The 23,039-nt window shown below is 32.3% G+C and overlaps 1 protein-coding gene across 4 annotated transcripts in view; it reads right to left on the bottom strand.

Moving 5' to 3' along the window:
• LOC108907322 (FH1/FH2 domain-containing protein 3) overlaps positions 1-23,039 on the bottom strand; it is a 146,907-nt gene that overhangs the window by 3,081 nt on the left and 120,787 nt on the right. For 3 of the 4 annotated variants that reach the window (XM_018710949.1, XM_018710950.1, XM_018710953.2), the window contains 8 exons: positions 9,345-9,403; positions 6,528-7,442; positions 6,327-6,467; positions 5,276-6,171; positions 3,259-3,855; positions 2,667-2,884; positions 2,420-2,612; positions 1,638-1,914 (listed from right to left, as the gene is read on the bottom strand). In XM_018710949.1, the coding sequence (XP_018566465.1) occupies positions 1,638-1,914; positions 2,420-2,612; positions 2,667-2,884; positions 3,259-3,855; positions 5,276-6,171; positions 6,327-6,467; positions 6,528-7,442; positions 9,345-9,403 (3,296 nt within the window). The remainder of the gene's footprint in view (positions 1-1,637; positions 1,915-2,419; positions 2,613-2,666; positions 2,885-3,258; positions 3,856-5,275; positions 6,172-6,326; positions 6,468-6,527; positions 7,443-9,344; positions 9,404-23,039) is intronic. The other variant, XM_018710951.2, reaches the window with a different exon arrangement.

The raw sequence follows: 23,039 nt of genomic DNA, 5'->3' as shown, positions 1-23,039 counted from the left end.
CATTTGAAAGGATGAGCGGTCTTTTCTATGTGAAAAAATTTTCAAGTATCTAGATGCTTTATTTGAGGCTGTGCAACATTTTGAAAATTCGAAAAATTTTTTTCAAATAATTATGTTGCGAAAATTATCTAACCGATTTTTAAAAAAATTGATGTTGTTTTATTATACTCTAAAATTTTTTTTACCAAAATTAGAATGCCTTCGGAGCAACTAAAATATTTTTAAAAAATTATCCAAAAACTTCCAATTTGCAACATTGGTAATAAATTTAAACATTTTTAACTTGCAGTATATTGTGCAAAATTCAATTATAAAACTTTTTTTCCTCTTCAATATTCTTCCAAATTGCATAGGTTCCAAGATATAAGTAAAAATTAAGATGAAATAGGTATTTTTTTAAAATGTTTTAAATATTTTTGCAATTTTGAAAATGTTCCGGACCTCGCCCAGATCTAGGGATCTACACTTTTATTATGTAAGTTGTACTGAAGGTATTCCAGCAAAAATTAGCTTGCCCCCTCTTACATCCCAGAAGTGGGATGTTTCAACAGATCTGCCCTTGTTTATATAATTCGATTGCCAAACTAGAGCGAGTTTTGGGGTCGAAATTTACACAAAATATTCAATAAATTAAGAGTGAATTCAGACTCATCACGATTTGGCAATTCAAGAATAGCGTGTTCTAAACTTGCATTTTCCCACCAAAACTAATTCAACGTTTTTCTTATCAAAGTGGATATGAGAAAGAAGAGATATTTTTGAAAGTTACTGCTAATACGTAATTTTCAAGTTATTGTACCTTAACAAGGAATTAGAATTAACCTGTAGTTCATTTGAAGTTTTTGTGTAAATTTTTACCAAAGAAGACTCTTTAGTAGTTTAGCAGTCAAATTAAAGGACAAAAGGACACCCTGTATCATTCACTATTTCATTTTTTTATAAAGGAAGTACTATTATATCAAATTTCCTTCCTTTTTACATTGCATGCTATCCCCTCTTCTTCTATTTTTAGACCTAACACTATAACCTAACTGCTGTTGCGTATATGTTTTGTTCTAATATAATACTTTTTATTATAAAAAGTATGTAAATAAATTTGTAAGGGAAGCAGAATCAACATATTGACAATGCTTCTAACACATCTCAGAACAGGTCAAGTTTCTAAAAATCACCATTTGATTGTAGATTTCTAACAGTTTATATGTCTAACCTAATTTTAAATAATTATTTCTAAAACATTAAGGAAAAGTTACACTCCACAAGAAACAAGGTAGAGACGTTCTGTGAAACTTAAAACATTAAGTTTGAAAAGAACTTTCTGAAGTATTAGATGCAAGTTATTTTCACTAATAAAGACTACGTGGAAATAGCTTTCAAAAAAGTTTAAAAATGTTTAATTGCTCTTTTAACATAAATAGATTCTAACTCAGACATAGTACGCCTTGGATTTTGTGAGATCAAGCTCATCTTAAAAAAATCCGGTTAAAATCGCCCAATAAATAAAGATTTTACAGGGTGGCTTTTTAAAAACAAATGGACAACATTATGTCTCTATTTAGCCCATATCTGATTTGTTTTCAAAATTTACTCTCCAATTCAATGATTTATTTTTGACTGAATGAAGGAACTGTACTTACGAGACTTCCTGTCGGCATGTCGGGTCCTCTTCCTTTCCCGGGGCGCCGTTCGCGTAGAGGATCCCTTGGTGGCAGTTTTAACCAAACTTTCGATTATTTCATCATCGCCATCGGTTAAATTGCCGTTAGCAGAATTCAAGAATGATCTGTTTCCGTCGCGGCGAGTTCTCCTCCAAGGTAACGTACCTTGCATACTTTCCACGTCAGAAATGTCACTCCCCAAAAGTTGCCTTAACTCCGCATCCGCGCGGTCTTCTTTTGACCTAAATTTCCCTATCTGTAACGTTTAAAAAAGATACACATCGGTTTTTACAGATTTTGATGAATTAAATAAATGGCAGACAAATATTTGGAAATGCAGGAAGTTTCCCCCTTGGCTGATTTGAAACCAAAAACCTTTAAACGATTTATCTCCTACTTTACTATCCCCTATTTGATAGAACTTTTGATGAACAGTCTTATTTTATCGAGTGGTAAGATGATTTCAGTTAAAATGACTAGCGAAAATGCCTCATTGTTCGAATAAAAAAGAAATAACTTTTTGTTTACAAACAATCAGCAAATTTGTACACTAATAAGATCTTTTGGTCTAAAATCCTTCAAGCACACCGTCTTGAGATTATAAGGTGGACTTAGAAAACACTCTTTGTAATTATTTGTGATAAATAAAATAAGGAAAACAAGAAAGATAATTTTCTACTCATATTAACATACATAATAAATTTGTTATAAAATAAATCATTACATGTTAAAACTGGTGCAGAATTTCCAATAAAACTTACGTCTGTTATCATTTTTCCTCTAGTTTTATTTCGTTCTCTATGATTAGCTTTCTTCTCCAACTGTTGCAGAACTCGTTCTCTCGTAGTTCTATATTCTAACGCAAACTCCGACACTACTCGACAAAATTCGTTAGGCTTCGTATCTGAGATTTGATGCAAGGGAATACCCAACCATAGCAGAAATTTGTGAAACCTAAAACAAGTGTATGCAATGGAATATGAAGCGACAAGTAAATATCTGATTTACCTATTAATTATCCTTCTGTGAATTATTCCTAAGAGTATGATCCTTTCTGCACAGTCGGACAGGAAGTCAGACATTTTCACCTTCATCATTGTTGACCCATCATGTTTCGCTATCAGTTTCAAATGATCCCAAGAGGCTTTGCAATCAGCTTCCAGTCTCTGGATATTTAAGGCAAGTTCGTCAAAGTCGATTTTGGAAGCTCTGGTTATAGCTCCAATCTAAAAGAATATATTTTATCGCATTTGTTGAATTTAGAAATGTTTTATTTCAGAAATTTCACTTGTATAATAAACGGTCAACATAACTAATTCTTAAATGTATTTCAGAGCTTCTCATGTCACTAGCAGCAAGATAGTAGATATTGACAGATACTTCCATTTATTTGATCTTATTTGTACAAAATTAAACAGTTTAACAGTTTAAAAGGGTCTATATATTTGCAAAACCCATGTTAAAGTGTTATATGGCAAACATGTTGATTTATTGCAACAGGCAAAGCTGGCCTAAGACATTAAACATTTAAGATATAAAGTTTACAATTTTATTCAATAGCTGACTACGTAATGCGCATTGCTATAAATAAAGAACTTACTTCTGAATAGAGATCTGTAGCTTCTGGAAACTTTTCCATCACAATATGGCAAAGATGGTGCAGCAGCGAATGCTTGTGAACAGTGTCTTTAACTTCAGGTACTTTGGCGAGATATTCAATTTGAAATCCTTTCACTTCGTTACCATTCAGGAAGTTGCCAACGGACAACAGGGTGCTTAAAATCCCTCTAAAAGTTTTATTTACACGCAGAACTTCGAAGCCCTGCTTGAGATCCATAAGTGGTTCAGCAATCTCCCTTTCCGAGTTCTCGAAATCCAGTTTAAATGCCCATAACTTTAATCTAGCAGGGAGTTCAGAGATTGACGCTAATGTGAGAAGGAACTGTTCGGCACTGCCTAGAGGCAGGTCTGGATTTGCTGCTTGCGCCTCTTGGATTTTAGTCCTTTCTTCTTCCGTGGGTAACATTGTGAGGAGTTTCTCAATGCCTTCTCTGTTCATAATGGTTGCGTCCATTTTTAATATCGCCGTTTTTATTGATCTTGGTGGAGGTAGTTTTGTCATTCCGATATTGATGGCATTGGATCTCTTCGGGTCTAGAACTATGATCTCCTTGTTTTTGTTCATCTCTTGCTGTTTCTGAAGAGAAAGAGTATAACCATTATGTTTGATAGCTAAGTCTAAATTACATTTATATATAGATATAGGTGAAGAAATGGAGCATCTAGAACCATGCTGTTTGCTACCATGCAAAGTGCAAATTTACTGTCAAACTATACGTGATATGCAAAGACATTTTATAGATGGAACTCAAATATTGTTAAAGTAGTAGATATCGTAATACCTGTTTAACATTCGATATTTTATTGATTAAAAAAGGTTTCAAGTGTCTAAGTGTTGCGTGAAATCAGTTATTTACTTAAACATTTTTAAAAGTACAGATTTACGTAGTCGTGTTACTGTAAAATTTAATTTTGTTCTTTTAACTCTAAAACTTGCACGTATTTAAAGACCAAACTAAATTATTTTTATATTTGATACTTATTTATTTTGATAAAACAGGATTGCCACGTGGCAGCCAAATTCCTGCTGAAAAACTACTCCCGATTCCCATCACGTTCCTCTATCTCCAGTGGTGTAAGTAGTAGAAGAAAATAAGAGGAAGATGCAGGAAAGGTGACCAAAAAGTAATAGGTACTATACATTGTGACTACGATAATAGACAACAGTAATGCACAATCCAAAATGCAAAAATAGTGCCATCACCGAGAAGTAAATAAACTCACCTCCTGAGGTCAGCACATGCCACGTGCGGATCACCAAAGAAAAAAGAAAATATATTTAAAATAAGCGTCCATCAAAAAGTAAATAAGGCATAATACCGGTAAAAGGCCATGGTTGTTTAGGCTGTTATGCCTTGACTTACGTACAGAGAACTTCCTGAGGATCTTTGACCTGTTCTTGTTGTTCTCGGTCTAAGGATATTGATTTCGATTGCTATTGTCCATTCGTTCTAAGGCTACTATGATGGAACCATTCCACAAATACCTACTGCATTTAGAATCATTGTACGGGACCAGCTAGACCACTAAGGAAGTTTTAGAGGACTGTCTAAGGAGTGATTCCTTCAGTAAGGGCCTTAGAGCCAGCAACAAGGACCGAAACCATTACCTGGTAGCAGTGTATATAGTATAGAGACTAACCAGCGAACAATGAGAGCAGGTCAAAGATTCCTAACTAAAGATAAGGAAATACACTTATGTCTGTAATTGACGGCAGGTACGTAGGTCGTGGCGTAACTTACCATGGTATTTTAAATAACAGCACGGGCCGTCAGTCTTAAAACCACTAAGACATAACACCATATAAAATAAGAATTGCTCTTACGGATACTTTATCTAGCTATACCTCCAACACCTCAAGAAATATTACATATTTTATACATTGTTCATAATGTTGCTTCTTACTCAGAAAACACATTTTAATTCATGATTTCTCTCTGAGCTAAGTTGTGAAATTATTTAATGAATTCTTTTCCACACTTTTCGTTTACACTTACCTTTGTGATCAAATCTTTAGCCCTAGATTCAAATAAGTGCTCCAGCTTCTGCGTGTCGACACAGACTGGAGTTAGTTCATCCCAAATTAACCCAGTCTTTAACTTAACTTGGCTAATCGGATCATCCCTCACTTCTTTCCAGAACAGCTTGACCGTTTTCTTGTTCTTCTTCATAGGAATTTTGGTATCTGAAGGCCTATTATACCTCTGTAGGTTCGTTCCAAACAGAGGAGGACACGGAGCTGGAGGTGCCAATCTATTTGACAAAGGTGGAGGTGGTGGCGCGCAACCACCCATGTCCTTTAGAGGAGGAGGTGGAGGTGGCACACCATTTGTAACAACTACCGGTGCTAATACATCTACTTCGTCTTCACTGCCCAGGTCTGTGAAGTCCATATCACATAAATTCAATGATCTGTTTAGGTTTGCGATAAGTTCCTCCCATCTCAGTTCGTTTTCCGATTTTTTTACCTCGATTTTTGGCATAGTTTCACTGGTTGGGCTTTTTAACATGTCCACTTTCGATTTGGACTTCGCTAGACCTTCTTTAGCTTTGGATATTAACCCCGACATATCGCCAATTCTATTCATTTTGTTTTCTTCCGATGGACTGTGCAAAATGTTCTGGTTGGCTAATTTCTGAGTTATGTCTTTGACGGTGTTTTCTCTTTTTAATTGCAAGAGAACGTTTCGATCGATCTCGTTCGTGTTTTCCGCTTCTTCTAAGTTTTCTTGGTTCTGTATCATCGAATAAATCCATGGCTGTTTGCTGAGGCTGTCTTCAGAATCTAGTTTATTAACGGCGTTTAGTAAAGGCGTCATGTCCTTCCTACTGCCGTTTCGATTCAATCCATTTCCATTCGCAATCCTCTGCTGGAGGGCGTTGGTATAGTTTCCTAAAAGTGAATTTAAGAGTTAAATTTGTAACTAAACTAAGAAAAATTCTACTATAATCAGTTTGGAGTGAAAATATACAAATGAAAACATAACACAACGATTATTTGAATTTTAGTGACATTTGCCCAGCTCTAAAATTCTAGAAAGCACCTACCGTTTTCGTTCTCATTATTTTCCGAGTTGTGAAGAGATCCTTTAAATAAAGCAGCAGATTCCTGTTCCTTCATAAAACTCCTTTGACGTTCTGCTCTTTCTCGTCGTCTTTTCAATGCAGGGGTGACGCCAGCGTCAATAGCTAAGCAAAGCTCAATTTAGAAACCAAAAAGCACACACTAATGTAAGAAGTCAACCCTACCTTTGCTACTATCCTTGTAACTTCCATTTAAATGTGAACTGTTCAGTCCAGTGGATTGCGAACTGGAAGACTCATCATCTTCATCTTCTTTATTAGTTTGGAGTATATTGTTGTTGTTGTTTCTATTCAAACCAGTATACACCGGAGTATTTCCAGTAGAATGTCTTCTACTTTTCCTCCGATCCGTCGATTCTACCACCGCTTTCCTGTTTCGAATCGTTTTTCTGACACTTTCGTCCAGATGTCTGATAGGAGTTCCATTGATTTCTTCTCCATCCTCATACTGCAAGACTGCTTCGTAGATTTGGAACTGTTGGAGAAGATCTAAGTCTGTTCCAGGTTTAGACATGTACCTCTGAATTATAGCTTCAAAGCCTTGTTCTTCTAGAGCATCTGTTTGATCGTAATAAGTGTCTTGGTCTGGTATTCCATTTAGAAGCTTGTTTATTAAGGTTGTAGCGTAAATAAGTAGCTCGGTATCAGCGGAATCGAAGTCTTTTAACAATTTCATTATATTGTGATAAGGAAAGACGCCCTGAGTGTAATCCACTGTGTGAATGGCTTTTATCAATAGCATACAGTTTGAATCCGTGTATTCAACAAATACCAGTAACAACTTTAAAGCAGTCTTCACCACTAATCTGAACTTTGAAGAAATCAAGCTATACAACCATTGTATAGTCTGGTTGTGTTCCATAACACCGTTCATGCCATCGACGTATAACATTACTTGTCCCAACGCTCTTAAAATGTAATTTTGATAATTTTGGTCGGCTTCTGAACCTACTTTTATTAGACATGATAGACCGTCGTTTTGGACGAATTCGTGAACTAGATCCTTGTCTTCCTGGAATATTTGCTTCAATGAGAATAATGCTCGACGAAGCTCTCGACCTTCGGACGTTAACAATTTTTCTATAAAAAAAAATAAAATTATTTATTTTAAAGACTAGTTTCTATACAGCTGGAGTAAGTAATTATTTACAATTATTATAAACAACTCCCTTTGCGATGATTTGAAGATGGAAATCGATATTAATAAATAATTCTCAACAACGTTGTCTTAAATCTAGCACGAAGTATTTTGCTAGTAATTGCGGAGTACGTTAATAATACTCGTATATAGAGTAACTCGTCAGTAAAGCAGTCAAGGTCGCGAAACAATACAGTTAAGATGAATCTCCACGAGTTTCATGAATTATCTGGAACTTAACCATTCTTATGCAAGTACTCAGGTATTAAAAGCGAACATCGATTTGAAATCTGAATAACGTACCTTGTTATTTAAGAAAATTATAGGTTCGATTCTGGAGCAACAGTGGGAGTTCAAAGTAAAAATGTTACAGGTTTTATTTGAGCTCTTGGTCACGCTCGAGTAAAAAAAGGTAAGTTTGTGCTCGACAATGTGTTCCAATCTAAAGTGACACGGTATCCAGTATAGCACTTTTAGGAAAAAAAATGTTGGAAAATAATTGAAAGTTCGTTGTTTAAAGTGTATAAATGTCATTAAAAATATATAAAAAGGATTAAACTTGATAATTCTTCAATACAGGTAAAGCAAAAGGTGATATAACAATAACTAAAATTAAAAAAATGAGGCAAGCGCTTTCGTCCTACATACATATTACAATCTATTCTCTATATGACCTCCTCTCATTTCAAGGCACATATCCAATCTTCGCCTGACTTATTTGTGGACTGCGTTGATTAACATTTCGACGTTTAACTCATTACAAGCGTTTGTGATTTTTTTCTTTCAAATGGCGAAGGTATTTTGTAAACCTTATTTATTAAAATCCTCCATAAAAAAAATCAAGGGATCTGGTGACTTTCCGGGCCACTGAATAAGTCGATTAAACCCAATTTTTCTGGAAAAGTAGGTACATTTACTCCAAAATGGCCTTGGTTTTGAACTGGATTTACAATGTGGGGATTTTTAATGGACCAGTAGTGTTCGTTGCACCTGTTTGGCAAACCATTACTGACAACCCGACTTTCGTTCTTCCAAAAAAACGTACCGAAAAAGGTTCTGATCAACAGTTTCTACATTTACTACAATTTGAGCTATAAAATTAAGTTTGTTTTCAATGTGTCGCTCAGGCAAATACTCTAAATTGCGATTTTGTACCCATAGGTCTTTGAAATTCGTTGAACGGCTGATTTATCCAAATTCAATTCCCAAGTCGCAAGGTAAACTCCAATCTTGTAAAAATTCTATAATCAGGAATGAAGTGCTCTGGATACCTTTCTCGATATAACTCTACAGCTCTTCTTGAATTTTTTTGTGACTCGCAGTAAATTAGCAACGTATCAACTATTTCTGAATGAGAAAACATTTCACAGGCAGAAAAGTTATACGTTTGACGTTCGTATTGAGTAATGACAAGTATTTCGTGATAGTTATGCACTTTAAACAACGAACATTCAATTATTTTCCAACGACTACTTGATCCTTCCACCATTAACGTGATGGTGGTATTTTTTTGAGATTCTTTAAGACGATATTGCTTGTAACTTTTAAACGGGAAATAATATTGAAAAAATTCTCTCATAAAAGTTTATTAGAAAAAAGAGGGGAAACAGGAAAAAATTTGGGTATGTTTCTGGGAAAAATATAATTGATGACGTCATTCTTCGTTTCTGTCAAATCTCAAAGATAATAGGTACTTTCGATTGAAAATGGAGCTTACCTCATCCCATTTAACACAACCTGTCTCAAATTTTATTCAAATTTTTTGTATTCTCACAGTAGGCCCATACTATCGAGATTGAGACACCCTGTACAAGCGATTAAGGACAATACGCAATATTACTCACCTATTATTGTGTGTACTCGGACAGAAAGTTGTGTTCTCAAAACTATGGAATTCTTTTTACTGAAACAAAGAAAATACTATTAATGCTAAGAAACAATTTGACGATCAAAAATTTCAGTGTAATATATACATATTAAATTAGAAGTATTTTTAAACTAAATTATTTTTAAGGAAGGAAACATATCCACAATAAAGTCGATGAATGATTTTCTGGTCATGAATGTTAAGTGATTAAATTTCCAATAGTTACGTATACAAGACTTTATCAAAGGAATAAGAAAAGTACAAACATAATACGACTACAGGTTTCCCACTGTCTTCACATATATGGTGAGTAGCTTTAGCTTATAAAACCAACCTAACTTAGTCTTAATCCTAAGCTAACTTTAAACCTGATCATGAAAGCCTTGTGACAACTTAGGACTAAGACGAATACCACGAGAAGTGTGCATCCGCAATAGTCTATCATTGAATGACCAATTGTTATTTTTATAAACGAAGTAAAAATAGTAGGATTAAGACTGAGGCTTAAGAAATTACGGCTAAGTTGGGATTAAGATTGTTTAGGCCTCCAAAAGTCCATTTAACAACATGTTAGTAAATTAGAAGGAACTTGACTTGAGGAAAAACCAGGTCGAAGCCAAGGTATAATATACAGATATTTCAATTTTAAGTGACCCGAAAAAGTTATTACATGTGCAGTAATTATTTATAGTAATTTTCTCTCTCCAAGAAGTTCCTTTTACGCGGAAGAAAAACAAAATAAAAATATTTAACGCAGGGATAACATCGGCTACGTCGAACATCTGTTAGGAAGAAAGCTTTCTAAGCACGACAGGCATGGCTAATGTGACTATACAAATTATGACAGAAGTAATTAATAACACAACAACTTTAAATATTATTATGTTTTTTATTTGTATCGATAGAAATATTCGTAATGACAAATGGACGTCACGAGAATCAAAATGTTCGCCGCATTCCTCTTCTTTGATATCATACTTAAAATTCCATTTGATACACTGTTATTTAGACAGTAAAAGTTGCGGAAAAAACGTTTGGAATATAAATTAGCTGGCTCGATTACTTTCATACAATGCAGCTATTATTCGGGACACCAAACGCTTTTTAATTTATAGAGTTATTGATCTTTTAATGTGTTTGGATGGTATAATGATAAACTGTATGCCATTATTTGCATATGTAATTTAAAACACCATTTAAATGAATGACCCCATCCTTCGTGAAACGATTACGAGTCGTTATTTTGTAGATGTCAAAGCACTATGAGTTATACAGGAACAAAGATAATAGTTATTTATTGTACAAGTGTTTTAAGTAGCATTTTATCCACGCAAGAATGTCTAAACGCGAGAACGTATTTCGAACATTTAATATTCTTAAGTGGATAAAAGGCAATTAAAACACGAATGCACTACTACGTTTTATCCATAATCACATCACAATCATATTTGTGAAGTCAGAATTATTGGAATTTAATAAAAAAATGCACGATTTGATATTTCTTACTAGTACTCAATGAAACGTGCTAGGTTTTGTTATACCTACTCGTTGCTATGGTACGTTGTTTAGTAAGAAAGTAATTATGTTTCTGTGGCCATTTTTGAAGAACCTCAATAAGCGATTTTCCACTTATTGCCAGCGAAATCCAGGGAACATTACGAAACAGTGTTCGCCGAATTTAACGAATGGGGAGAGAACGGAGAGTAATGACGATAAATAAAGAAGTCGTGCTATCGTATTTTTCAAATTTGAAGAAAAAATATGCAATTTCATCTATGTGGTCAGAGTATTCAATGTTGAAAGCTACTATAATACAAAAATATAGATATTGGAAAATATAACAAGCTCACTGCTTATTTGAAGAGTGAATCGAGAGGATACAAAGCAAAAAAGCTGCAGTGTTGGAAAGAGCACATATTGAAGATTTTTTTGCAAATGCTTTAGATAAAGAATATTTAATGATTAAGGTAATATCTCTTAACCTTTTACATGTTGTTAGGTATATAGTGAACTTTGAATTATTTTAGGTTGCACTAATAATGAGGGTTTCTGGTGCCTGTCGATGCTGCGAGAATTGACAAATTTGAAAATTAGTTGGACGTTGGAAATTACCTGCTTTTTTAAAACCTGACACCAAGACGGGCATTTCAAAAACATATACAACTATAGAAGAAGGATTTTATTTATTTTTTATTTAAGGACAAGGGACAAACACAGGCTTTATAGCCCAAAACAATGTCCACAAATTACTTAAAGCTAATTGAATATAAAAGTACAGAAATGATTATTATAATAAATAGAAAATGTTAATTTACAATAATAGTTCCCTTTAAAAATCTTTTAAAACTAATGAGCGAAATATGAAAAATATCTAGAGTACTACAGTATAAGTTAAAATGTCTGCATATTCTGTTTATAGGAGAATTTTGACCAGAATTAGTTCGATAAAAAGTCACATGAAACAGTGCATTTACTCTAAAATCATGTTGTGGTACATGTAAACTGATCAAAGCTAATAAATCTGGGGAATCGATAAAATCATTAAGAAGCTTATACAAAAATACTGTTTCGGCAATAATTCTTCGATTCTCCAATGAAATAATATGATAATGATTTCGTAACATCGTGCTACAATGAAAAGAATACACACCACTCTCCTTGTAGTGTAAATATCGCATAAATCTGTTCTGTATGGCCTCAAGTCGAGACTTATATATGGTATATTGAGGACTCCACACGATAGATGCAAAATTAATTATGCTGTGAACGTATGCAAAATATACAGACTTAATAGCAAAAATCGACCTAAAATTTTTGCAAACTCTGACGATGAAACCAAGCATTTTGTTGCTTTTTAAAGTTATATAATCAATATGTGAAGAAAAACTCAATTTCCTGTCAAATACAACCCCAAGATCTTTTATTTCTTCAACTTGATTTAAAATATTCTTATTAAAGTTATAATTATTAGAGTATATATTTTGGTTACGGGTAAAACAAATATAGAAGCATTTACTTAAATTTAATTGAAGCTTGTTCGATTTACAGTATTCAAAGAAAGAGTTTAAATCTTCCTGGTAGGCAATACAATTATCGGAATTATTTATTTGAGAGTAAATTTTCAAATCGTCTGCGTAGAGTAAAAATTTACAAAATTTGAAACAATGACGGATATCGTTGATATATATTAAAAATAGTAAAGGTCCCAAATGTGATCCCTGAGGAACACCTGACTTTGCAACGTAGGGGGGAGATTTGTAACCACTAATAGTTACCAATTGCGACCTGTTGAAAACATAAGAGGTAAGCCATCTCAGTAGGTTACCATGCACACCAATTTCAGACAATTTAGATATAAGTATATTATGATTAATTTTATCGAATGCTTTGCTAAAATCGGTATACACGGCATCCACCTGAATCTGGCTATCCATAGCACTTGTAATATATTGGGAGTATATTACTAAATTGGATTCGATAGATCTATGTGGAAAGAATCCATGTTGCTCAATAATTATAGACGATTTAACCGCGCTAAGTAAATGCTTATAACATATACGTTCAAAAATTTTACTAAGAATATTTAATTTACTAATTGGCCGATAGTTGGAAACTTCGTTTTTATCACCTTTTTTGTAAATAGGAATCACAAAAGCTTGCTTCCATGTGTCAGGAAAATCTCCTTCTTCAAGAGACTTGTTAAATAACAAAGTGAGAGGGTTACAAAGGGAATTTGCACATTTTTTACAAAAAATTGAGGGAATACCGTCAGGTCCGGCTCCTTTGTTTTCGTCCAGTTCAATTAAAGTATTTAATACTTCGTCTCTCGTTACAATTACATTGTTAATATTGTTGATATTATTGAAATTATTGATTTTAATAGGACACTGGTCATACGGTTCATAGACACTTTGAAAAAAATTGGCAAAATGCTTACAAATGTCTACACCATTGAAAATAAAATTATCGCCATGTTTAATAGAATTCGGAAAAGAACCACGACCTTTTTGAGAAGAAGCATACTGCCAAAATTTTTTTGTGTTTTTAGGTATCGAATCTTCTAAAGATTTTATATAATTAAAATAATCTTTACGTATAAGTTTCTTAGATCTATGCCTTAAAGTACAGAACAATCTATAATCAGATTCATTTCCATAAGTTTTCCATTTTTTATGAAATTTTATTTTTTCTTTAATAACATTAATAGTATTGTTTGAAAAGTAGAAAGGAAACTTCTTATTTACAATTTTCTTAGGAACATAATTAGTTATAGCATAATTAATTTTCTCGTAAAAAATAAATAAAGATTCATTTATATTTTTGTTCATAAAAAGATCATACCAATTGATAGTTTCTAAATAATTATTGATTGCAATGTTTCTAAATAATTATTGATTGCAATGTAATTTTGCGTGAATAAAATAAATATGCAGAAAATATATTTCTCTGCGCCCAATTCGCCTAACAAGACAGATTCTTTTTAAAATACATCAATCAAAAATGTACTTCTCAGCCTGTTGGAATCAACACATTGGCAATAGTTGTTTCATTCCTGAATATCTCAAATCCAGAAGCATATACTGGCCATTGTATGAGGCGCACTTCAAAAACTTGATTGTCAAATAAAGGCGTTGGATCTTACAACTATCAAACGGCATGGTGGATGGAAGAGCTCTTCCGAAGCAGAAAGTTATGTTCAGGAGTCTATATCTAACAAACTTGACATTTCAAGGAAAATTCAAGGAAAATATAGAAGACAGGAACAGATATCCGTAACATGTGCAAATACTTCACATATGTTATGCGCTCCGAAAAAGATGGTACCGATGTTACAAGGGTTGTTATTAACGGAAAGGAAGTTAAATGTAATAAAAATAAAAATAAAATAAAATAAATAAAAAATAAAAATTTGATTTATTATAGGTTTATTATTTTTTCATTATTCTACTAGTGAAATAAAGTAGCTTCTATCCACTAGTGGATAAAGCATCACTTTAGGCGGTTCATATGTGTAGATAAAAGTCCGATTATATTATTATTAAAGGTGATTATGGATAAAATATATTTAAGGCGAGTTTATCATTGAATTGAAAAGAAACCAAAGTATTCAACTTAAGTATTGTTAGCTCTTATAGTGCTAAAAGGCACTATAAGTGCTTGAAGATGAGCTCTTGATGATGAAGATTATTGAAAACAATGATTTATGTGGAATTTTAACGCAAACTTCTACAATTAATTTGTCACATTTAAAATAAAAAAAAAGGAAAAAATACAATCCTCACCTAAGTTCAATATTTACATATATTTTATTGAAATCAAGTAAAATGCCCATTGGATCGTAGAGAAGAAAGACAGACTAAAAGATATTTATGTAAGCTGGGTTTTTGTTGATTTCTGTTTGGCGTCCTTTGTTATCTTTAAAAAACCCCAGGTGCCATAACATTAGTTCAGTTATTAATTGTTTAAAAATCTTTTGTTTTTGCAGGAAACTCTCTTTTGTAGGAACAGCGCCCTTAACATAATTTTTTAACTTCACTACATGCTTGTTTGCAAGTACAAAAACATTTTTTTATATGCATGTTTCAACGAAGTTGTTTTATGTGAAAGTGAATATGAAGCTAGACCTATACCTTTCCTATATTCGAATATTTAGAATGTGACACGAAATATATTAATTTAATTTGCTTCTTTTTTGTTAATGTTTTGCAGAGTTTTTCCCCAGATTTTCCACTAAGGGGTTGTATATAAAATCGTGTATCTAAAGAAATGTCTAGTAGTGTAAAGTATACACATTTTTTTGTGAAATAAAGACATTATTTTGACTTATTGTAGTGTTTGGGAACAGTGTTGGAAGTTTAAATAGTTTAGAAAAGTCGAAAATAGTTCGTTTTAGAAAAAAAATCGGAGAGAACTTTTCTTTTAAAAATACCACTATGAGATAAAGGCAGTTACTGAATTCTCCATATTTCTGCCCCTAGTTGACGTACGTATATAAAAATACAATGGACTTTTTTAAATAAGGTAAACCATTAAATTTATATTTGGAAATCTGGTTCCTGTACCAGTGAAGTTCTTCATGCATATTCTAGAAAATAGGAGATTTCAACAGATCTACACATTTTGTCATGTATTTTATTCATCCGAATTTAAATTTCAAGTTTCAATCATGAAATGCACGACTGCATTGCAGATTGCCTTTTGTTTTCAATTTTTTGCATTTTTATTTTTGTATTCTTCATATTTTTTATATGTAAAAGAAGCCATTATAGATTATTTTCATGTAGGTAATGGACTTTGATGAAATACATGTTGAAAGATGTCTCCTTGTAATTAATTACTTCAATTTATGTTTGAAAGCTAATACTAGGTACCAACGAGACATATTAATAAACCCGTCAGTTCTCAATTTGTTTCAATTAAAGTCTAACATTTAGTGCACGCTTATACACAGATTTCCAAAAAACCCTCTCCGAAAATTTTTAGAGATTGGGTACTGTCAAAGAAAGTTTAAGATAAAGGTTTTAGGATACCAAGAAACCAATATGCTGGTGATACAAGATCTAATTTTTGCCAAATTACTCAGAGAAAGTGAGTTTGACCTCCAATTGACCTGCAAGGAAAATTTTCTGACCCCACACGTACAATCTGGCGCTCTATAGATTGCTACCATAAAAGATAGAATTCCATTTAATATTTTGTTTGCCTTGAAACTCAAGCTAAAGATCAAATCCAGCGTATTAGCTTCTTGATATGCTAGGTATAAGTTTTATCTGAAACTTTTTTTGATAGGACTCAATCCTGAAGAGTTATCAGGGGTTCGTGTCTTTTTTGGGACACCCTGTATATATTACCAAAAGAATTGTGATTATTAATTGAAACAATACACAAAAGTTTACTTGAAATAAAAAGGTAACCTATTTGTAGACAAACGTAAATCCCCTAAAAAGCACTTTTGGAATATGTTTGGAAGAACTTTCTCTTCAGCGATACTATCAAAGTTTGTTTTTATTGTACTGTTTTCCAAACATAGCGCGTGGTAGTAGCTACGAATTAGTAGTAGCGGAACATAGACCCAAAATAAGTTTATTACTTTTCAGACGCACATAAAAGAAGAAAAATAGTGCCTACTACGGCAAGGTGTGACGATTAACACGATTGTAATTCCTGGCATTGTTCATGACCTACAGCACTGCACTACCATTCCATTCTCCTTATTTATGGGCGACAACCGCCGTAAATATTGGTTTGGTACCAACACCCACCTCGCGAGCGGGCAGCTATGGGAAAGAACTGTGACACTTCCCTTTTCCACGCTGTTTGCAATTCCATATACGCTGAAGAATTTAAATTTGAATGCAAATAGACACGAGGAGGAGAAAGTTTTCAAACCACCACGGGATCGTAAAATCAGTCATATTATTTTATTATCCCTAGTAATGTCAACACTCATTAAATCACAAAAAATAAATTTTAGTAAAATGACTTTTAACATTTATCGATTTCTTTTTCAGACAATTTTTTGTTTGATGTATCAGTACAATGTCATCCTACACAAAACAATAAAGTCAAACTTGCTTTTAACTGAAGAGGTGGGAAATTTTAAGATAAAATTTGATAGTGAGTTTTTGCAATGCATCTTAAAAGATATTTATTATTAGAAATACTTGTTAATTTATATAAAGTACATCTAATTTCGATAATAGACACCTGATGCAATTTTTGATGATAAATTTTCCAATCCCTTGCTTGTTACTTCAGGAATTCCCCAAGGCTCTGACCTGGGACCGATTTAATTTTTAATTTATACAACGGATATGTTTAATCGCTACAAATATACTAAAATGAAACGTTTCACAACTTTCTTCTACTTTTTGTCCAAAGAATATTGCTAATGCTTGTAGTAAAAATTGCGTTTTAAAAAGCATACAAATTCCTTGATAAAAAAATGTTATGGTGCTCTACGGCATTTGTACATGAATGTAAATATTTTATATTTTAAATCATTTCAAAAAATCGCCTTCAGGTCATTCAGAACTGTTGTAGATTTGTTTAAGGCTAAATAACTTTGATTTTGTTTCAGCTAAACTAAATGAATTGTTTTGGCTGTTTGTTCATAACATATTGAAGTTAAAATCATCACCTTACCTTAGAATAAACTTTCTTTTAATATATAATTCCCATTCCGCCAATATTAGATTTTCTAGCGAGCTAGCGCTTCCTAATTACCATTCAACCTGGTTTCGGAGACCCTTTTTGTATAATGTTGTACTTATCTACAATGGATTAAGTCGCAATTCCAAGCGGCAATTTACAGGTAAATTTAGTAAATATATTAAAAAGTTTACTTTATCCTTGCAAGCATAAATTTTTTATACTCATACAATATGCTGCTTGAATAACAATATCCTTATAGTCGCTAAAATATTCGTAACGACATCATTATCACTTTATCTTCAACTAATTTGTTTTATCATTTTTTAATTATATTTTTAAAAAGTTTTTTTTGCTTTTTGTTCAGTCTTATAGGTGAAAATATAAGGATCTGGCACCACCAAGAACATCCATCATCATAAACAATATAAACTGATTCTATTTTTCACTTTATATAGGAGTGAAGAAGTATTTATGCTGTATTACTCTGAAATTTATTATTTGACAGAAGTACAACATTAGGGTGATACTATTTTGGTTAGCATAAACAAGTAATGTTTCCACATAAAAGCAGATTATTGAAATTGGGTCCCGTTTCCAGTTATGGGATATTCTTTTCTTGCAGTGTATGTCATTCTTCATAAAACTTTAACAATAGTAATTAATTTAACAAACAAGGTGGTACGGGATCGTTACAAAGAAGATAAAGCTATTCGCCGCAAATTTCTAAACCACCAGGCTGTTTTCCAGCCTCCAATTATTCTCGCAAACAATGAGGCAACGTTAAATAAACTATAGCAACGGCCGTTTAAGAAATATGCTAGTTAATATTTATTATACGGCGTTTCTCACGAATCTAAGCGAGAATCTATTGAACGGTCATGTTTCCATCCCATATGGGGCATCAGTAAATGCCATTGTTGCCAAAGATTTTTAGAAGAAACAAGGTTAGCTCGAGTTATGGGAAATAAAAATGACTGTTATAAATAACCTACATAATGTTTTATTTCTTACTTACGAAACATTCTTAGTAAAATATAACGGTGTTACTTCAAATAAATATAAAACTATTCAGGTGTCTCTCAAAGTTCCAACTTGGGACTGTTCCTGTTCCTTTATAGTACTCATGATATTCCAAATCTTATACGCCATTTTAGATATCTTCTATTCGCAGGCGATTTGAAAATATATCGAGGAATTCTTAGTGAAAATTATTTTGCTACTGGTTGATGTAACACAAAACGTCCATTTAAAGGCTGATTTAAGAACATAACTTCATCTGTTTACAGAACTTTCGGTTTTGTAATTAGAACTCAAAGAACTTCCATAATCTAAATTCAGTTACCAAATTTTATTCGCTGCTGTGTGATACGTAACTATTTATTGATACCAATAGTATAGAGAAAGTGCAGATAATTTTTTTAAGGTATTTGTACATCAGGAAGTAGAATAGACCGCTGGGTAATAGTTTTGTTTGCATTGGAGATATATGCTTAGAATTTGGAATGAATACATTGCATAACAAACGTGTTCTGGAAACATTAACATTCGGTTATAAAATTTTAAATGATCTGGTGCATGACTAATTTGTTGGCTTTGTTTCAGTATAATATTCCTTCTAGAAATATAAAATCCATACAATTAATTAATATATTCATAGAACAGCAAGTTATGTCCCATTTATAAGTGATATTCCGTCTGATGAGTTGCATTCGCATATTATAAGTATTCAATATTTTTAAAAGATGTTATGAATATTTTCTCTATTAACCTACTGATCACATTCGTATCCCCATTAGTTGTATTTTTCAGTTCCCTATTTTTTATCTTGATTTTTGTTTCATGTTTCATCGATTAAATAAATAAATTATTGAACTTTTGATGATCTATTGAATTAAATTTTATTTCATTTTATTATGTCATATCGATATCTCAAAGAGTCCTTGTAAAGAATAGTTTCTCCAGAAACAAAATAAATGTTTCAGGTACTTAAAAGACATCTCGTTGTCGCGATGTATTATCTAAAATTACATTAAGAAGCCATCAATCATGTGTACTGACATACTTGCAGTCGTGCACTTTCAAGTGACACTGAAGTCATAGTATTTGGTTCTTCAATTTATCAATAATAATTTATGTGCCATAGGAGAGGACTTGACATATTCACATTAGGAAAGTCTGTAAAGTTACTGTATTGGTGAATGATTTAACTAATTCCGCAAGATTTAAATTATGTTTTGAAATACATCCAGACAGAGAATATACGAATTAATACTGCAGTGGTACAAAGGAAAGCTGAATTTTATATCACAAATTAACAAAAAAGAGCACATCATTATAAATACTTTTAGAAGAATTTTATTAATAGTTATTTCCTTCAGTAAATATTTATGGAATTATATTCTCATGAGTAATTTTTATCGTTTGACATCGGGTAACCCGATCTTGGTTTTAACTGTTGCTACATCATCGGTTAAGACTCCTTGAAATGACTTTTTTTCGAAAAGGCATCTTATATTAAAGTTAAAGCCCTATCCCTGACATTTGTATTTGTTGTATGTATTGTGAACCCAATGATAAACCTGGGAAATCATTGCTTCGTATTGTCAGTCGATATTGATGTAGCTCATGGAACCGCGCATCGGCGCATGTCCTTGACACTTACGTTTGTTAATTTATTTCAATGTACATACGGATTAACTGAAATTGCGATGTAAAAATTTAAAAATCTGTAAACTACGTTTTCAGTAATATAAAAGACGTTATAGTCAGTTGTTCTAATACTTATAAAAGTAATAAACATGTACCGAAATTTGGTAGGCGTATGATTTTATATGTTTTAAAGGATACATTTTTGTGTAGAATAGAAAAAAATATATACTTAAGGAATCCTAAAAGCTATACCCAACCTTTCATTTAAAATCATGTGACAAAAAACGGCCTGTGTTTGTAGCATAACAAAATCCCTGTGTAATTTGTTTAAAAGTTAACCAAACCAGACTATGTAAAGGCTTTCCAAAGCGGTTAACCAAATTTCAATTCGATGTCTCTGTTACTATTGAACATAATGTAATTTTAACAGAAAACTTAACGCTCTATCTATATCTTGAAAACAGGAAACAAAATATCAAAAGTCATATGAAAACGTCTTCTTGTTTATGTTTTATTACTCCTAAGATTTATAATAAATCATGTTCTATTATCCTTACAATTTTCATGTGTTCTCTCTGAAACATCCTGTACATTTCCTCTCCAATTTTAAAGAAATGTCAGTTCAATCAACTTTTTTAGTTTATTTAAACGAAATTTCGTGCTTTTTCCAACCATATTTTTATTCGTGCAAATTATTTCAATTTCAAGGTATTTTTGTTTCATTTTTATGTAGTATCAATTTATATTTTTTATTTGTCCTATATTTTATGGTACATTACTACAAAAAAAATTCGAATTCAACTTTTATTGCATTTAGTTATCTTTCAAATCCTTTAAAGTTTTACAAGCAGATGTTACTGCTTCCATTTCTGATTATTTATTTAAGCAAATTTCCGTTTCTTTATTATCAAGTGTGTGTTTTGTTGACTAATATTACTAATTTTATTCTATAATTAATATTCTACGGTTAAAAGGAAAAAAATAAATTAAAGATTTGTTTATAGAAAATTCTTTTGACAACTTAAATACTGTAGATAATTGTTGCTTAGAAAGTATTTTATATATACTATAAACGATCATTAGTAGCAAAATTTCTCTTCACGCTAATCCAGCGCTAATTAACATGTAGCTACAGTACATCCCATATTCAATGTTGTAGGATATTTTGTTTACTATTAAAGATGGGCAATGCTGGCAACTTTTTTTGAGAGAAATATTCAGGCCAAAACAAATTTTCGATATGCTTTCGAGTTAGTTAAAAAATGAATGAATAAACGATTATGAGAATTAGTTTTTCTAGACCACTAAAAATAACACTGGTACTAAATTCTGTTTAGTAGTGCTTTGTTTCTAGCCGTGACCAACGCATTATCTTCTTTATATATTTGGATGGAAAGACAATTCAACTCCTTTACTTTTTGAGATACGAGTTTGAGTTTGAGTATGAAGTATGGTATGAATCACTTATTTTTGGAAAAACCATTAATTTTCGTTCAACCACAAAGAAAATGATTATTCTCAAAAATATATATTGCTTAAATATGTTTGTTGGAGGAACTAGTCCAATGAAATTGATATTTGAATATATTTTTTTCTAATTTCAAGTTGTTTTGTTTTAATAGAGATACTAACATAAAAACTAGGGCAATCTTTTAACTGTTAGCGATTTCTGCACCGATTTTTTAAGTAGAATTGTCTTTTCTATAATTAAAGGAAAAAACAGACCTGTAAAAGCAACTTACACAGCTAAACGTTTTATCTGACAATATTTTTCCTAAAATAACTCTCTTAAGTCACAGACCAGTAATTTTATGAGAGATTCTAGTTATTAGTCTTATTTATGTTTGTCAGTTTAGTGAATGAATCTGGCAACGCTGGATAAACTATTTAAAAAAATGTGAAAGCACTGATGCTGACCTATGCATATTGCCACTGCAATAGACTAAAATATTCTAAAAATTACTATACAGGGTGGGCCACCAGTAACGCCTCGGTCGCTAGTGACCAAACGGCAAATGTTACAGAAACCTGTTTAGGTGGGTATGTGTAGGTTGATTACGGCTACATTTTAAAAATATTTTGAAATATACAGGGTGTCCAGGAAAAGCGTACCATATCAAAGTTATGTTTTTTTAAATGGAACACCCTGTATTTTACTGCATTTTTGAAAGCACCGTAAAAAAATAGGTGAACTTTATTAAAGGTTCTGCATACCTAGGACTTACAGTTTGTGAGATATTTCAATTTTAGTGAAAATGCAGGCATAGCGTAGAAATTTAATATTAGCAATAAAAAAATAATTTTAAGGAAGCAGCTTTGGAGGGTCTATTTTAGATCCTTGAAGTTATAAATTGTTATATTTGTCGTCACTTAGTATTATACAGGGTGTTCAAAAAACTGCTGAATACTTCTCTCAACTTTAAACAGCAATAACTTGGTTATTTTAAATGGAACACCCAGTATATTTTTACTTTGAGAGTTAGGAAATTTAAAACTCTTTCAAACTGTATATAGGTTTCCTATACCTATCTCCAACGGTATTGGAGATATTTGTGCCGTTTCGTTTTTTATCGATTTTTTTTGTAAGATGTATCCACGTGTCTCTATCGAGGTCTTTACTGAATTGGTTTGGGTTCTTCTTGATGACGTCTCTGTAAATATAAGGAGAAAAATGTGAATGCAAATACATGGCACACCTGCACATTTTTCATATTCAGTGAGAAATTATATAAATCGATAATTAAGTAATAAATGAGTAGGTAAGAATGGTTCATGTCAGTGGCTACCACAGGTGTCCAAACCTCTCGTAATGGACTTCTTTGTTTCGGGCTGTATAAAAATATATCTTGTACACAGTGTTCCACCTACT

The sequence above is a fragment of the Anoplophora glabripennis genome, unplaced genomic scaffold (assembly GCF_000390285.2).
Source record: "Anoplophora glabripennis isolate ALB-LARVAE unplaced genomic scaffold, Agla_2.0 scaffold97, whole genome shotgun sequence".
Classification (NCBI taxonomy): domain Eukaryota; kingdom Metazoa; phylum Arthropoda; class Insecta; order Coleoptera; family Cerambycidae; genus Anoplophora; species Anoplophora glabripennis.
This window is presented reverse-complemented; position numbering and strand designations above follow the sequence as displayed.